At 43.1% G+C, this 18229-nt stretch overlaps 1 protein-coding gene across 7 annotated transcripts in view; it reads right to left on the reverse strand.

Moving 5' to 3' along the window:
* Positions 1-18229, reverse strand: part of SHF (Src homology 2 domain containing F) — a 32905-nt gene that overhangs the window by 10611 nt on the left and 4065 nt on the right. For all 7 annotated transcript variants that reach the window (XM_043989150.1, XM_043989149.1, XM_043989156.1 and 4 more), the window contains one exon: positions 1313-1454. In XM_043989150.1, the coding sequence (XP_043845085.1) occupies positions 1313-1454 (142 nt within the window). The remainder of the gene's footprint in view (positions 1-1312; positions 1455-18229) is intronic.

The following is an 18229-nucleotide window of genomic DNA, read 5'->3' on the forward strand; positions in this document are numbered from 1 at the left end:
GCACTTACTATGACTAGGCACTATCTCATTTGAGTCTTACAACCTTGGGAGCTACTATTATCCCCATTTTACAGATGAGGAAACAGACTGATGTTGTTACTTGCCCAAGGTCACATTGCTAATAAGTGTCTGAGTCTGGATTTGAATTCATGTCTATCCTGATTCAAGGCCTAATGCTTCCATTCAAAGGGCACCATCAAAGCCTCCCTCAGAGAGGAAACGGAGTTGGCTCTAGGGTAGAACATCAGAGCTACATATTCCCCACACATGCTCTGGGAGATTCAGAGAAGGGGAAGCCTAGAGAAGAAGGGATTGGCTAGTTTAGTTGGCAGAGGCACACACAGGACCCAGGATTGTTCCAGCAGGAGGTTGAAAGCTCCACCTCCACCCCCATTTTCCTGAGGTACAATGGAAAACCATTGTCACTCGCAACCAAAGAATTCCTTTTTGGCTGCATATGGCACTGTTCTTCATGAAGTTTTGTCCTTACGAAGGAAGACAAGGAACTGGACCTCTGATTTCACTGGTCTAGAACACTCCCAGGTGAGGAAAAGCCCTCTCTTGGTTCAAGTTGGCACCTCTGAGCCTTAGAGTTGCCGAGAGCACTGAGAAATTAAGTGGCTTGGCCCAGGGTCACACCACCAGGATGTATCATAGGAAGGATTTGAACCCAGGTCTTTCTGGCTTCAAGGTCAGCTCTCTCCATGTGTTCTGCCATACTGACTTCTCTGCCTTCTTGACTACACTCATATTGATTCCGTTACCTCTCTAATGGCCTCTTCGATGTCTCTTTCACTGTCTTGTCTCCTTCCTTCTGCACTGCCAGCAACTATGAATATCCCCAAAGGTGAGACCAATACTTCTTATCAGTATCTTGCATTATCTCTGATGGTGTAAATCATGTTTCCTTTTCAAGGATAGTGGTAAGGGTCATGTCCCACATTTCTTTTGCATCCCTTATCATTACAGCAACTAGATTCTAAACTAAGCACTGCTGCTAACTACCTGTGCAACTGGGCAAATCAATCCATTGACATTTATTAAACACCTATTATATGCCAGGAACTGTGCTAAGCACTGTGCAAATCACTTAGCATTTTCCTCCTAGGTAAAACAAGGGGATGGGGGCAATGTAAACTCAAAGGCCCCTTCTAGCTCTATTACTGCAGGATGCTGGGATGAAGGAGACAAGTGAATCTATGCACTCTTGTAAGGTGTTAGAACTAGGAAAACCTAGTCCCTCAAATCTATCACCAAACTTGCACTACATCTCTCTCCATTGACTGTTGCCCTCCGTTGCCCCGGTGCTCACCAGCCATCATCTTCTGAGCCTCATAGGGCTCCATGTAGCCATCATTCTCTGGTATCTTCTCTGGCGGCCCTGCTGGCGCCACCGTGCCCTCACCTGTTTCTTGGGCATCAAAAGGGTCAGCATAGTCCTCTAGGATTGCCAGCTGTAGAGGGTAGAGGAGGAGGGAAGTAGAACAAAGAGCTGAATAAAAATTGCCTACAGGGAGCACACACAGACTTATATCATTGGTTCCTTTTGTGATTCTGGGTATTTTAGGCATTATAAAACATTCTGAGAAGGGGTCATAGGCTTCCCCAGGCTGCCAAAAGGGGTCCAGGACACCAAAAAGATTAAGAATCCCCTACTTTAGATAACCACCTAAGCATCTATAAGGTCCTGGGCCACTGAGTCAAGGGGACCTGGGTTTGAATCCTGGCTGAACTTGGGCAGACCACTAGAATTTTCCAGGCTTCAGTTTCTTTTATCTGTAAAATAAGAAGGGGAACTTGAGGACCTCTGCAGACCCCTCCAGTTCTAAATCTATGATCCTGACTTCCTTTTTTAAAAATTAAATTTTTTATAATAACAAACATTTTTATTTAAAATTTTGAGTTCCAAATTCTATCCCCTTCCTTCCTCCTCCCCACTTCTCAGACACTGGTCCCTTCAGTCCCAGAAGCTGCTCCAGGCTAAACTCCGAAGTCCAGGTAATCCCTGTACCTAGATTAAGCAAAGACCATGGTGCCATTAAGCTCCCCCTCCCCACCCCATCCCCAAGTAGTGGTGGGCCACTTTAACAGGGCTGGCAACCCCAGTGCATCCTAAGATTCTGGGCCTTGCCGTCTGCTTTGTAGCTGAGCCCTTGGGACTTCTAGGCCTTCCCAGCTGTTCCGAAGCTCCTGTGTGTCTTGTCTTTCCCAACTGAGTGTGAGCTCCTTGAGAACAGGGGCTGTCTTTTTCTCTTTATATCCCTAGTGCTAAGCACAGCAACTGGCATTTATCAAGTAAGCACTTAATAAATGCTTTTCCTTCATTCATTCATTAAGCTCTTGGCCCCTGGGCAGTGGGTGAATAAATACCGGCTTGTAGACTAAGCCATGTGTCTTTCCTGTCATTGTTCCCATCTATGCTTCCCCCACTCTATCAAGGCCAAGAGCTAGGGTATAACTAAGTGGTCAGGAAATGGCTCTCAGTCTCCGTAGAGGTGTAGGCAGAGACAGGACTGCTTGTCACCACTTGTTCAAAGGAACTGCCATCCCCAGGTTCACTGCTGCCAGAGCCCAACACCTACCTACCAACCATAGGGTAGATTCCTTGCCCTTACTTCCGCTCTATTCCCAGTGGCAAAGCTCTGCCCTCTGCTGCTTTAACAAGGGAGTGTATAACCTAGAAACGGACTCCCAAGAACTGCCCTGTGAATCTGATGCTTGGCCTAGAATTCAACAGTATCTTAAACCCTTAGGAAGAAATGCCTTTCTTTGTTTCAGCACTTGTGGTGTACCTGGATTTCTGAGGTGTAACAGCTCCCTCCTGAAGCACAGATCATAAGCCAGCAAACCCTCCACACACCCCTCCCTTACTTAGAAAACGGTTTCAGGAGTTGCTATAGCCAAATAAATTCACCACCTGGTCTCCAGCCTTCTGCTGATGGGCCTCCCTGAGCTATATCACTGGACAACAGTTTGTCACTGAGCTTGTATTTAAAGCCTTTCTGCCTTGCTAGGTGTCTGTGTTTTGGTGGCAGACCTTGGAGAATCCAAGGCCACAATCATGACGTGATAAGACACTGGAACAAAATTTTAAGGGAAGAAATAATTCATCATCATTGTTATCTTCTCTCACATTCACATAGTGCCCAATGATTTGTTTTCCTCACGAAACCCTGTGAAATGGGTGGGATACATACTATTATCCCCATTTTCTAGATGAGAAAATTGAGGCTCAGAGAGAGTCATTTCTTTTCTCCCTAAAACAAGAGCTTTAATAGCTTAAAGCTATACTAAGACTTTTGGGATATCCTATCTAACATCGACATTACATAAAAAATACAATATGAAATGTAAAAAATGAGCCGTTTGAAAGATTTTTAAGCACCTAATTAATGCAATCATCAACCATAAAACCAATGATGAAGAATATCATCCGTTCCCTGACAGAGAGGTGATTGACTAATATGCAAAACGAGATACACACATTTTTGGACATGGCCGATATGAGAATTTGTTTCTCTTGATTGTGCATAGTTTTTTAAAAATAGCATTTCCCCCCGACTATATGTAAAGACATTTTTACAAAAAATAACAAACGTTTTTATTTAAAGTTTTGAGTTCCAAATTTTATCCCTCTTTCCCTCCCTCTTCTACCCCCTCCCTGAGGGGGGGGGGGTTAAGCAATCAGATGTAGGTTATACATGTGCAATTATGTAAAACATTACCATGTTCGTCATTTTGTATAAGAAAACTTGAGTAAAAGGAAAAAATGAAAGAAAGTGAAAAATAGCATGCTTCAGTCTGTATTCAATTAATATCAGTTCTTTCTTTGGAGGTGGATAGTATACTTCATCATTAGTCCTCTGGGATTGGTAAAGACAATTTTTATCATTCATTTTTTTAAAAATTGAGTTTCAAATTTTCTCCCTTCCTAAGATAGTAAGCAATTTGATATAGGTTATATATGTGCAATCATGTAAAACATATTTCCTTATTATTAGTCATGTTGTGAAAGAAGAAACAGACCAAAAGAAAAAACCCACAAAAGCAATTAAAAAATGAGAAATAGTATATGCATATTTATTTTACAGGGATTGTGATTTCCTTTTCTTTTTCAGGGGTAAGGTAAAGAGGAGAAACAAATGCTTAATAATTTAAACAAATTTTAACAAATAAAAGAGAAAAATAAACAGACATTATTAACGTAGGGTCCATGAATTTGTTTTAAAAATATTTTGATAGCTATATTTCAACATAATTGCCTTCCTTTGAAATCCCAAGTATTTTAATTTATGCATTTAAAAACTTTCTTCTGAGAAGGGATCCATAGGTTTCACCAGACTGTCAGAGGGGTCTGTGACACAAAGAAAGTGAATAATGCCTGAGGAAGTCAGGCAATCTGCTAGAATCATGCATAAGTTAGTAAATGTAATATGATACAGGTATAGAAATCTAAGTAGACTGTAACCTTTCAGAGGGCAGGGACTATTTTTCAATTTGCCTTTGTATTCCCATGGCTAACACTGTGCCTTGTATATGTGTTCAATAAACACTTAAAAAAAAAAAAGGTGAATGTGTAGCAGATTTTTTTCACTTTATGAGAGCTCCAGAGTGTTCTGATAAATGTTTAACAACAAGCTCTCTGAAGAAAGAAGAAAATAAATGTATTATGTAAAACACACTTTTAGGTTTAATCTGAATTATTAACATTTTCTCCATGACCGTGTTAAATCCAGACAATCAATAAATAAATACCTGATTTTTAGCATTTGCCAATTTCCGAAATATAAATGGTCACACTGAAAATTTAACAATCAGCCAGGAGCTAGCTCAATCTGGCTCCAGTACACCCTAGAATCCACTGATTATTCTCACAAATGAGGTGGATATCTACGGTCTCTAGCATCTCTTCAACAACCTAGTTGGGGGGAATTAGGAAGGACAGAAGAAAAGATAAAGCAGTAGTTTGGCCAAAAAACTTGGATAGAAGCTTACAGTATTAAATGGCAGTCATATCTCTACCTTTACATTAACTTTACCAACTTAAACTCTGAACCTTCTTTTGTTGTGGGTTACTGGTCCCTCAATTCCATAATAAAGTTTTTCACCCCTCACCTTGCCTTGTTTGAATTAAAAAAATTAAAATTAACTGAGTAACCAGGGAAAAAGAGGCACCTGCCAGTGTTTCTCAGCATTCAGAATAGAGAAGAAGGGAGATAGGGTCTAGTCTATTGGTGTTGGTGGTGGTTGAGTCCTTTTCAGTCATGTAGGCAAAGGAGTTGTTCATTCATTTCAGCTGTGTCTGATTCTTCCTGACCCCATTTGGGATTGTCTTGGCAAAAACACTGGAGTGGTTTGCCATTTCCTTCTCCAGCTCATTTTACAGACAAGGAAACTGAGGCAAACAGACTTAAGTGACAGGTACTGAGTGTCTGAATCTGGATTTGAACTCAGATCTTCCTGACTCTAGGCTGGGCACTCTATCCACTGCACCATTTAGCTGCTCCTTGGCATTGGTGGAAAAGCAAGAAGAAACCCTTTAGTTCAAGATCTGGGGTACAGACTTTGGGGTATAGCAGTAGAAAGTTGTTCCTGGACTTTTGTGATTGCTCAACAAATATTTGTTAAGTAAATGTACTAAGGGACATGACTGGTAGGAGGGGGCATTGGCCCCAAGTAGGGTGAAGATAAGGATTAGGGGTATATTATAATAAAAGAAGAGTTGAGTTTTGCTGATAGCCATTATGCTCATTCCTCCCTCCCCTCCACTCTATTTAATATAATCTCTGTGGGGCAGCTAGGTGGTACAGTGGAGAAAGCACCAGCTCTGGATTCAGGAGGGCCTGAGTTCAAATCTGGCCTCAGACACTTGACACTTACTAGCTGTGTGACCCTGGGCAAGTCACTTAATCCTCATTGCCCCTCAAAAAAAAAAAAGAAAGAAAGAAAACCTATGCTGAGGATAAAATGGGGCAGCTAGGTGGTGCAGTGGATAAAGCACCAGCCCTGGATTCAGGAGGACATGAGTTCAAATCTGAACTCAGACACTTGACACTTAGTAGCTGTGTGACCCTGGGCAAGTCACTTAACCCCAACTGCCTCACCAAAAAACAAAACAAAAATAAACTATCTCCAGTTTATCTCCTTAAATATATATATATTTATTTTTATTTATTATATATTATATGTTTATTATATGTTTTATATATATAATATCTCTGGATATTATATATTATATATATTTATATATATTTAAGGAGATAAACTGGAGATAGTTTATTTTTATTTATTATATATATTATATATGTTTAATATATATATATATAATATCTCTGGAGGTTCCAGGGGCAAATAAGTGGCACAGTAGATAGAGTACCAGGTCTGGCATCAGGAAGACACATCTTCCTGGGTTCAAATCCAACCTCAGACTGTGACCCTGGAAAAGTCACTTGCCTTTTTTTGGCTTCAGTTTTCTCATCTGTAAAATGATCCAGAGAAGGAAATGGCAAACCATTCCAAGAAAACCCCATGTGGGGTTACGAAGAGTTAGACAAAACCGAAATGAATGAATAACAACCCCTTTGCCCCCATCATCCCTCTTTGTCCCCTACAAACACAACCCACTATCCCTCCTCTTTCTTGAACTTCTCAACATAGCTGTAACACACCTGTTGGCCCCATCACCCATCCTGAGAGGTACTTCAAGTTCTCCTCCCAGGAGCCCCAGGGAGAGGCGGGCAGTAGGGTGCAGTCTGGAGTACAATGGAGCCTTTCTGAGAACAGGGCATAGGGCTAGAGAAGCCCAGGGAGCAGTTGCACCCAACCCTGCTCCCTGGGGACCGGTGGGAGGGAGAGACAAAAGTGCCTATCCCACCCAGTGGCTGCCAATACCAACAAGCAGCACAGGAAAGAGGGGAGTGGGGAGGGGAGGGGAACAAAGCATGACAGGAAGTGGCTTCAAGGGGCCCGAGGGAATGTGAGCAGAGCCTTTCACTTTTAACTGGGAACTGAGGCCCTAAGCTAGCTATTGGTTTTGTGTCTTGGACAGATCAGGGCTGCATGAATAGCTGGGTTGGAGGCTTTGAGTCTGATTCAAATTGTACCTGAGTATAGGAGCTGGGCTTTGAGCGTCTCTCCTTCCTCTAGACCTCTCTCAGTAGGCCCTTGGCTGGCAAGAATTGTTTAAGGAGATGTCTCCAATTCAGATCTCTCCTCTTGGTTCCTGGGTTTCCACAACTTGCCCTAAGACAGGGCTGTTCCTATAGCTCGTAACCATAAGTCCTGCTTTCATTTTCCCCGAGAGAACTGGATGACTCAAATGAGCTGGATGCAAATCCTGCCTTGGAGATCTAGCACCTATATAAACTTTGGCAAATCACTTACCTTTCTAGGCCTGTTTGCTCCTCTAAGATAAAATGGTATGGGGCAGCTAGGTGGTGCAGTGGATAGAGCACTGGTCCTGAAGTCGGGAGGACCTGAGTTCAAATACGGCCTCAGACTCTTAACACTTACTAGCTGTGTGACCCTAGGCAAGTCACTTAACCCCAATTGCCTCACAAAAAAAAAAAAAAGATAAAATGGTGGGATGAGATAACCACTAAGATCCCTTTCAGCTCTAAGCTATGAACCCATGACCCCACTTTGTTCCATTCACATCAGTTTTAGGCCTTTCTATTTCTTTATCCCCACCCTCCTCACCTACCTGCAGAGCTACTCTTTGCTTACAAAATTGATAATAAAGGCAAATTTCCCCTAGAAGCTCAAACTGAGGGGCAGTTATATGGTGCAGTGGATAGAGCACTGACCCTGGATTCAGGAGGACCTGAGTTCAAATCCAGCCTCAGACACTTGACACTTACTAGCTGTGTGACCCTGGGCAAGTCACTTAACCCTGAATTGCCCCGCCAAAAAACCAAAGCGCCCCCACCCCCTCGCAAAAAAGCTCAGACTGAGTCACACCTCTTCCTACTCCAAGAGAAGCCATCTACCTACCCAGGAAATAGTCCCTTTTGTCAGTAAGATAAGGGCCACTGAGAGCATTGTACAAGAGAACATTGTATGTGGTAGAAACAACATTGTAGTGATGATTGACTGTGAAAGACTCAGCTACCCTGATCAAGACAATGATCCAAGACAATTCTGAAGGACCCATGATGAAAAATGCTATCCACCTCCTGAGAGAGAACTGATGAACTCTGAGTATAGACTGAGGCATACTTAAAACAAAACAAAAAACACCTTTTATTTTTCTTGCTTTGTGTATGTTTTCTTTTGCAATATAACTAATACAGAAATATGTTTTGCATGACTTCCTGTATCATATGCTTGCCTTCTCAAGGAGTGGGGGGAGGGATGGAGGGAGAGACTTTGAAACTCCTTTTAAAAAATGGAATGCTAAAAATTGTTTACATGTAATTGGTAAATATTTAATTAAATAAGTAAAAAATTATTTTTAAAAACAAAAAGGACCACTGAGAGAGATGGTTATCTTCAGTCCTATGGTGCTTTGTACATAATAGATACTCAATAAACATTTAACTAATAAATGACTCAGGATTCCAGTTTAATTTACACTCCTTCCCCTTTTGTTAAGTACCTATGGCAAATAGCTCAGTGCTAAACTTTGGAGATATAGATATATATATATTAGATAGATATATAGATATATACAGATATTAGATACCAAGATATATATAGAAATAGATATAGATCTTGGTGTGTTTGTGTATGTGTGTGTGTATATATATATGTATGTATGTATATATAGAGATATACATTTTGGGGGGGGGGTGAGGCTATTGGGGTTAAGTGACTTGCCCAGGGTCACACAGCTAGTAAGTGTCAAGTGTCTGAGACTGGATTTGAACTCAGGTCCTCCTGAATGCAGGGCCGGTGCTTTATCCACTGCGCCACCTAGCTGCCCCCCCCCTTTTTTAAAACAGAAGTTTGTTATTTACTTATTGGGACAATGAGGGTTAAGTGACTTGCCTAGGGTCACACAGCTAGTAAGTGTCAAGTGTCTGAGGCCAGATTTAAATTCAAGTCTACCTGAATCTAGGGCCGGTGCTTTATCCACTTGCGCCACCTAGCTACCCCAGAGATACACACATTTTAAGATAAAATAATCCTTGCCTTCATTGAGCTTACAGTCTATCAGGCAGAGATTACATAAATACAAATAATTATAATACATACATACATACATACATACATACATACACACATATACACACACATATGAGTTATGTGAGGTCTCAGTAGTTGTGGGGAAAGTCTGTTACCAATTGCTCTAGCTGAGGGGGTAGCATTAGGGCTTAAAGCTTCATGACATTTAAGTTTGGCTTTAAAGGATGTTTAAAATTTCAATATGCAAGGGGCAGCTAGGTGGCGCAGTGGATAGCACACTGGCCCTGGATTCAGGAGGACCTGAGTTCAAATCCGGCCTCAGATACTTGACACTTACTAGCTGTGTGACCCTGGGCAAGTCATTTAACCCCAATTGCCTCACCAAAAAAAAAAAAAAAAATTCAATATGCAAGGAAAGGAGGTAGGTCATTCCAGGCCTAGGGAACCACCTGGGCAAAAGTGGGGAAGTGGCAAAGTACTAGATATGATTAGCAGAGTAATGCAGCTTGGTAGAAGCATAAAACATGTAAAGGAATGTAATATGAAATAAGATTGTGAAGGTAGGTTGGTGCCAGATTGTGACAGGCCTTGAATGCCAGACAGCAAGTGTGAACTTTACTTGGTAAGCAATACAGAGAGGCAAAGAGATTTTTGAGCAGAGAAGTGACATGATTGTTTAGAAAGACAGTCTTCTGAAGAAGACAAGTCTGGAAGCAGCAAGCACATAAAAGAGGAACTGACTGGGTTGGGAACAAAATAGAGGTGTGAAAACCTGTTAGGAAGATACTACTTAATTCCAGGCAGGCCTTTATGAGGGTCTTCCTCTACTAAAAGGCATCTAGGTGGTATAGGGGAGAGAGCCCCAGGCCCAGGAAGATCTGAGTTCAAATCCAACCTGTGACCCTGGGCAAGCCACTTAGCCCCTCTTTGCCTCAGTTTCTTCATCTGCAAAATGGAGCTAACAGTAGCATCTACTTCCCAGTGTTGTTATGAGGATCAAAAGAGATAATAATTGTGAATTGTTTAGCATAGTGTCTGGCACATAGTAAAAGCTACATAAATGTTAGTTATCATGATGATGGGGGTGGGGTATGAGAATACTATGGTGCCAGAGACTGGGATTTCTCTTGAAGAGAGCTCATACTTTAAGACATGCATGTGACATGGAATGTGAGGAACTTCTTTTCTCCTTTATCCAAATGAAATAAGATATCTAAAGCACTTCGCAAACCTGAAAGCCCTATATAAGTGCCAACTATTGCTATTATTACTCTGAGAGCTGGGGCCTCACTTCACCTATGCTGGGCTATCAGTGGGTTTGGAGGTGGGGCCGGAAAAGAAGAATTGTGGAATGGTGGAAAGAACACTGAAATCGTGGATTGGAATTGTAGCTCTGTCCCCTTCTGGAGGAGGGGCACTTTGGAGAACTCACCTCATGCTTCTAGGCCTCAGTTTCTTAATCCGCTAAATTAAAGGCTGTGCTGGATGTGTTTTTAAGTTCTTTCCAGTTCTAAGATCCTGATTCCTAAAATAAGATATCAATTCCCTCTGTTGGGTCTCTAATTGTTCAGTTGTGTCTGACTCTTTTGTGACTCTGTGGCCTATAGCATCTGTCAGATTTTCTTGGCAAAGATACTGGAGTAGTTTGCCATTTCCTTCTCTAGTGGATTAAGGCAAACAGAGGTTAGGTGACTTGCCCATGGTCACACAGCTAGGAAGTGTCTGAATCTGGGTTTGAGCTCAGGTCTTCCTGACTCAAGGCCTGACAACTCTATCCAGTGAGCCATCCAGCTGTCTCTAGGGTCTCAATACCTCTGCTTAAACATTATGGGGGCAGCTAGGTGGCGCAGTGGATAAAGCCCGGGCCCTGGATTCAGGAGGACCTGAGTTCAAATCTGGCCTCAGACACTTGACACTTACTAGCTGTGTGACTCTGGGCAAGTCACTTAATCCTCATTGCCCCACAAAAATAAAATAAAATAAAATAAAATAAACATTATGGAGTATACAGCCATCCTGTAAAGTAACTTGGAACTATGCCCCAAATGTCACTCAACTGTGCATACTATCTGACCCAGCAATAGCCTCTACAAAGCTTCTTAAACTGTGGGTCAGAATCCCATATGGGGTCACAAAAAATCTGATAACAGTAAAAGGTTATGTATAGCTATTTTATATACCTATATAACCAGGGTCACATAAAAATTTCTCCAGCAAAAAGGGGTCATGAGTGGAAAAAGTTTCAGACTCAAAGAGATCGAAGAGTGGAAAAGGGCCCATAGGGACAAAACAGCTCTTATCGTAGCAGCAAAGAAGTGGAAACTAAAGGGATGCCCATCAACTAGGGAATGGCTAAGCAAATTATGGTAGATGAATGTAATGGACTACTGTGACATAAGAAATGATGAAAGGGACAGTTCCAGAAAAAACAAAGAAGATTTGAATAAACTGATACAGAGAGAAAAGAGCAGAAACAGGAATACAATTTACACAATTATCAATATTGTAAAAGCAAACAACTTTTAAAGACAAGAACTCGGACCGAGGCAATGACTAACCATGATTCCAGAAGACCTACAATGACTTACGGCAGCCAGATGGCCCAGTGTATAGAGCACCGGCCCTGGAGTCAGGAAGACTTGAGTTCAAATCTGGACTCAGATACTTACTAGCTGTATGACCCTGGCCAAATCACTTAATCCCATTTGCCTCAGTTCCCTAATCTATAAAATGAGCAGGAGAAGGAAATGGCAAACCACTCCAGTATCTTTGTCAAGAAAACCCCAGAATGGGGTCATGAAGCATCAGACACCACTGGACAACAAAAACATGATGAACTATGCTACTGGGCAGCTGTGGATAAAGCACTGGCCCTGGATTCAGGAGAACCTGAGTTCAAATCCGACCTCAGACACTTGACACTTATTAGCTGTGTGACCCTGGGCAAGTCACTTAAGCCCCATTGCCCAGCAAAAAAAAAAAAATGAACTATGTTACCCATCCCCTGGCAGAGAAATGATAGAATGAGACAATGTAGGAGTTAATTTTGCTTAAACCATGCATATATATTACAGAAGTTTTATTTTGTTTCTTTTTAAATGGGGGAGGGAGGAAAGAGATAGGGAAGAGAAAAATAAATGCTTGTTAATTAAAATCTTAATTTAATTTTAAAAAATAAACATTATAGTGTTTCCAACAGCCTACCTTCCATCCATCTCACAGCCAACCCCTTGTTTACTCTGCTTCTGTTGTGGGTTCTAGATGAAAGGGGAATACAAATAGTCCCTAGGGCCTGGTCTGGGTTGGCCTCCAGCGGACTGGGTCTGGCAATCATTCTCCCAGTCCTGGCACCCTACTCTCCTCCTACATGCATCCAGCCCTGGGCAGGTGCCCATAGCCACGACCACTCCGGGAGTGGCAGCGTGGGTTTCTATAGCCTCAGCCCCAGACCTTGATGCCTGCAGGCAGAACAGGTGACAGATCGGCGGCTACCTCAATAACTCTACTGTTCAGTTCCCAGCTCCCACACCCTGCTTCTGGAAGTTGCTGCCCCCCCTTCCTGGGTTGGGACACTCCACAGGACCCCGCCCACACAGAAGGAGCCAGGAGGAGCAGGGAATGCTTGCTGCCCAAGCTGGCATAGCATAGATACCTGACCTGTCCCACCTGTGGGACTTCCCCCTCATTGTGGCAGGCAGTAAACTGCCTTCATCCATTTCTGCTCATCAATAGTCTGTCTGTTCCCAGCCCCCACCACAATAATAACAGCTAGCATTTATATAATGACTTAAGATTTGCCAGGTACTTTGTACTGTCTCCGTCGATCCTCACTACAAACCTCTCAGGTGGGTATTATTATTATTATGCCAGTTTTAATGAGGAAACTGAGGCTGAAAAAGGTTAAATGACTTGCCCAGGGTCACGACTATAAGTTTGTGGCTGGGGGGCAGGTAGGTGGCGCAGTGGATAAAGCACCGGCCCTGGATTCAGGAGTACCTGGGTTCAAATCCATCCTCAGACACTTGACACTTACTAGCTGTGTGACCCTGGGAAAGTCACTTAACCCCCATGGCCCCACAAAAAAAAAAAAAAAAAAAAAAAGAAGAAGAAGAAGTTTGTGGCTGAATTAAAATCCAATCTTCTTGACCCCAAGGCCGGCACTCTATCCACTATGGCCCCTTGCTGTGCTCACGCTGACTGCTAAACCCCAGATGAAACTGAGGTAGGAGAAACTAGAGCAGTTAGCCCTCATCCTCCATCTAGCATCCATTGTGTTTATCTGACTATGAAAACCTCTTCCCAGATCCCCTAATCACAAAATCTTAGAGTTGGAAAGGAATAACAGACATCATTTAGTCCAACTTTTGTGGGAATCGTGAATGCCCTCTGTACAACAGCTGTTGGGAACTCATTACCGACAAGCCCAATCCATTTTGGGACAGATTTTTTTGTTCAGTCATTTCAGTTGTGTCTGACTCTTTGTGAGCCCATTTGGGGTTTTCTTGGCAAAGATACTGGAGTAGTTTGCCATGTCTTTCTCCAGCTCATTTTACAGATAAGGAAAGTGAGGCAAATAGGGTAAAGTGACTTGCCCAGGGTCATACAACTAGTAGGTATCTAAGGTGGGATTTGAACTCAGGTCTTCCTGACTCCAGGCCTGGCACTGAACCAGCTAGCTGTTCCAACTGAGAGATTTAATTGTCAGGAAGTTGGTCCTCATATTAAATCTGACATTTTCCTCTTTATAGCTTACTCTCTCCTTGGTTCTATCCTCCAGGGCCAAGCAGAAAAAGACTTTATTACCCTCCTCTCCTCTCCAGGACTCTTAAAATTGTTGAAGACAATCAAAATGTTCCCCTATCGTACCCCTACATATTTGCTTTTTTAGGATAAACATAAGATAATAGAACTAGAGCTGAAAGGGACCTTAGAAGCCATTGAGTCTGACTCATTTTACAGATAAGCAAACTGAGACACAAGGAAAGGAAAGAAGGAAACAAGTATTTATTAAGTTCCTACTAAGAGCACTATTAAATTCAGGGCACTATGCTAAGCACACTACAAATATCTCATTTGATTCTCCCAACTACTCTGGAAGGTAGGTACTACTATTGTCCGCATTTTACAGTTGAAGAAACTGAGGCAAACAGAAGTTAAGTGACTTGCCCAGGATCACACAGTTAAAAATGTGTCTGAAATAGGATTTAAATTCAGACATTTCTGACTCTAAGTCCAATGCCCTATCCACTGTGCCAGCCTGCCTTTCCAGGTCCTCCAAGTGAAAAAAAAAAAATCACAGAATGTGGTTTTGAGTCCCTTCACCAGCCAGATCAGAGAAGCTAGGTGGTGCAGTGGATAAAGTGCTGGGTCTGGAATCAAGAGGACTTGAGTTCAAATTTTACCTCAGACACATACTAGCTGTGTAACCCTGGACAAGTCACTTAACCTTGTTTGCCCCAATTTCCTCATCTATAAAATGAACTAGAGAAAGAAATGAATGGCAAACCACTCCAGTATCTTTGCCAAGAAATCCCCAAATGAGCTCACATAGAGTCAGAGACAACTGAAATGACTGAACAACAAGGCTTTCCTCAGAATTTCTCCAGCCAACAGTATCTGCACTTGAAAAGTGCTCAGTGCCAGGGGCAGCTAGGTGACACAGTGGATAAAGCACCAGCCCTGGATTCAGGAGGATGGAAGTTCAAATCCAGCCTTAGACACTTGACACTAGCTGTGTGACCCTGGGCAAGTCACTTAATCCTCATTGCCCTCCAAAAAAATGAAATAAAATTTAAAAAATTAAAAAAAAAGTGATCAGCGCCTTAGAGTAAATGGATGAAACTAAAGGACTGAAAGGGTTCAAATTTGAAAGACCTCAGTTTCCGTATATGTAAAATGAAAGGTTAGACTCAACAGTCTCTAAGGTCCATTTGAGCCCTAGCCTAAGTTGTTCAGTACCAGGAAGAACTTGAACCCAGGCCTCTCTATGACCTCAAACTGTTTCTCAGTTAATATGTATAAGTGCACAAATGCACACATCTCTATAACCACATAGGGGTTTTCTTGGCAAAGAAACTAGAGTATCCAGGGTCAAACAGCTAGTACATGTCTGGGGTCTGATTTGACCTCCAGAAGATGAGTCTTCTTGACTGTTCACCCATGGCTCTGCACACCTCACCATCTAGCTGTCCCTGGAGTTTACTCTAGGGTGGCTGGGTGAAGGAATGAGTGCAAAGTTCTTTAGACCCCAGCCAGAGGGAGTCAGGTGGGTGGGGTGGGAGAGCCCAGTTCAATGTTTACAGAATTTTAGATTTAGAGCCAGAAAGAACCTGAAGGGCCATTGAGTCCATCCCTCTTGGTTTTTTGTTTGGTTGGTTGGGGGGGGGCGGGGCAATGAGGGTTAAGTGACTTGCCCAAGGTCACACAGCTAGTAAGTGTCAAGCGTCTGAGGCCAGATTTGAACTCAGGTCCTCCTGAATCCAGGGTTGCATCCCTCTTGGTTTTTGTTTTGTTTTGTTTTTTTAGTGAGGCAATTGAGGTTAAGTGACTTGCCCAAGGTCACACAGCTAGTAAGTATTAAGTGTCTGAGGCCGGATTTGAACTCAGGTCCTCCTGACTCCAGGGCCGGTGCTCTATCCACTGCCACACCTAGCTGCCCTGGTTTTCTCATCTTTAAAACAAGAGGGATGGGGGCAGCTAGGTGGTGCAGTGGATAGAGCACCGGCCCTGGAGTCAGGAGGACCTGAGTTCAAATCCAGGTCACTTGACACTTACTGGGTGTGTGACCCTGGGCAAGTCACTTAACCCCAATTGCCTCACCCCCCCTCCCCCCAAAAGATGAGAAAACTGAGTCCTAGGTAGGTTATATGATTTGCTCACAGTTAGTTTCAGAGTCAGGATTTGACCCCAAGTCTTCCTAACTCAGGGCAGTTAAGGTGATGCAGTAGAGTCAGGAAAACCTAAGTTCAAATTTGGACTCAGATACTTAGTAGCTGTGTAATCTTGGGCAAGCCACTTAACCCTGTTTGCCTCAGTTTCCTCACCTGTAAAATGTAGAAGGAAATGACAAACCAGTCCAGTAGCTCTGTCAAGACAACCCCAAATGGGTTTAAGAAGAGTCAGCAAGGGGGTGGCTAGGTGGCGCAGTGGATAAAGCACCGGCCCTGGATTTAGGAGTTCCTGAGTTCAAATCCGGCCTCAGACACTTGACACTTACTAGCTGTGTGACCCTGGGCAAGTCATTTAACCCCATTGCCCGTGTAAAAAAAAAAAAGAAGAAGAAGAGTCAGCAAGGACAGAACAACAATTTTCTGACTCAAGTCTAGTGCCCTATTCACTACAGCACACAGGGTGGGTGGGAGCCTACTTGTCACTGTTGTTTTTATATAGTCATGCTGGGGGCTTGGGGGAGTTATCCCTTAAGGAGTCTGCCCCTGGACTGAGCTGTCTCAGTTTATCTAGCTCCTTCCAGACCACAAAGCCTGCAATATCCCAGCTGTTCCTGGCTCCTGGCTGGCGTAACTCCAGGGCTGAGGTGTCATTGTGTTGTTAGCCAGGAGCCTGGCAGCAGATTTCCTCTACCACTCCTCTGTGTATGAAAGATGGGGGGAGGGGTGGAGAGACAGAGCTGAGCTGGACAGTCAAGTCATATCTAGCTAACAGCAGGAATGGACAGCAGTTAAGGAAAGTAGCACTCTCCTTAAAAACTTCCCCTACGGTTATACCCCAGCCTTACACTATAGAAGAAAGTCCTCTCTACTCACTTTCTTCCCTTTCCCCCATACTCCTTTCTGCTTGTGTCTGGTGAAGGGACCTGTTACACTGAGTAGCTGTCACAGGGCAGGGTCCATGCCAAGTGGAAATGGCTGAAGGCAATTAGATTAAATGCCTCTTGAGGGCAGGAATCCTGTCTGATACTTTTGTATTTCCCTTTCCCCTAGTGCCCAGCACAGTGTCAATAAATACCTGCTGACTAATAATGTCCCTTCCCAATAACTTTTTTTTTTAAGTGAGGCAATTGGAGTTAAGTGACTTGCCCAGGGTCACACAACTAGTGTTAAGTGTCTGAGGCTGGATTTGAACTCAGATCCTCCTGACTGACTCCAGGGCCGGTGCTCTATCCACTGCACCACCTAGCTGCCCCCCCTTCCCAACAACTCTTAATCCCTTATGTCTGTGTGACAATATGTGGTTATAGAGATGTATGCATTTGTGCATTTATACATATTAATTGAGAAACAGTTTGAGGTCATAGAGAGGCCTGGGTTCAAGTTCTTCCTGGTACTGCCACATACTAGCTGGCTGTGTGTCCTGGGCCAAGTTCTCTAATCTCTTAGTACTCCAGGGAACCAAGCCTATCAATAGCAATAGTACCCCTAACCCAGGAGTTCTCTATTCCAGTCTCTATTCCTATGCCACCTCTTACTATCTAACATCCCCTTGCATGGGGATGATCAGCCATCCCTCACTTAAAAAAAAATCCAATTCAGTGCAAGTCATGACATCACCCCAACTTCATGGTCCTCCTTCATCCTAGAAGTCATGACATTGCCCTGATGTCATGATCCTCTTCTAGAAGGAAGGACAAACAACAACAAAAACAGCATGGGGGGGGGGCAGCTAGTTGTCATAGTGGATAAAACACCAGCCCTGGATTCGGGAGGATCTGAGTTCAAGTCCAACCTCAGATACTTGACATTTACTAGCTGTGTGACCCTGGGCAAGTCACTTAACCCTCATTGCTCTACCAAAAAACCCCAAAACAAAACAGCATGGGGATGATGAGGAGAGTGACCACACCTCCTAGACCCCTTTCTCCAGATCTTCCTGCCTACCAGCACTCTTTTGGCAGCATCAGCTAGCTAACCCATATATAAATCTTGCATGTACCTATTATCTTGCACTTAAGTGTTGTCTCCTCTATTAGAATGTAGGCTTTTTGAGGGCAAGGATTAGGTGTTGGGTTTTTTTTCTCCTTTCTTTTATCTCTAGGATTGTACATTGTAATCACCTAATAAATGCTTGTTGACTGACAGAGAAAAGAGGAAGAAAGAGGTGGAAAGAATCAGTTTCCCTGTCCTGTAGTTAGTAACAACCTTGGAGG

Source organism: Dromiciops gliroides, chromosome 2 (genome assembly GCF_019393635.1).
Source record: "Dromiciops gliroides isolate mDroGli1 chromosome 2, mDroGli1.pri, whole genome shotgun sequence".
NCBI lineage: Eukaryota > Metazoa > Chordata > Mammalia > Microbiotheria > Microbiotheriidae > Dromiciops > Dromiciops gliroides.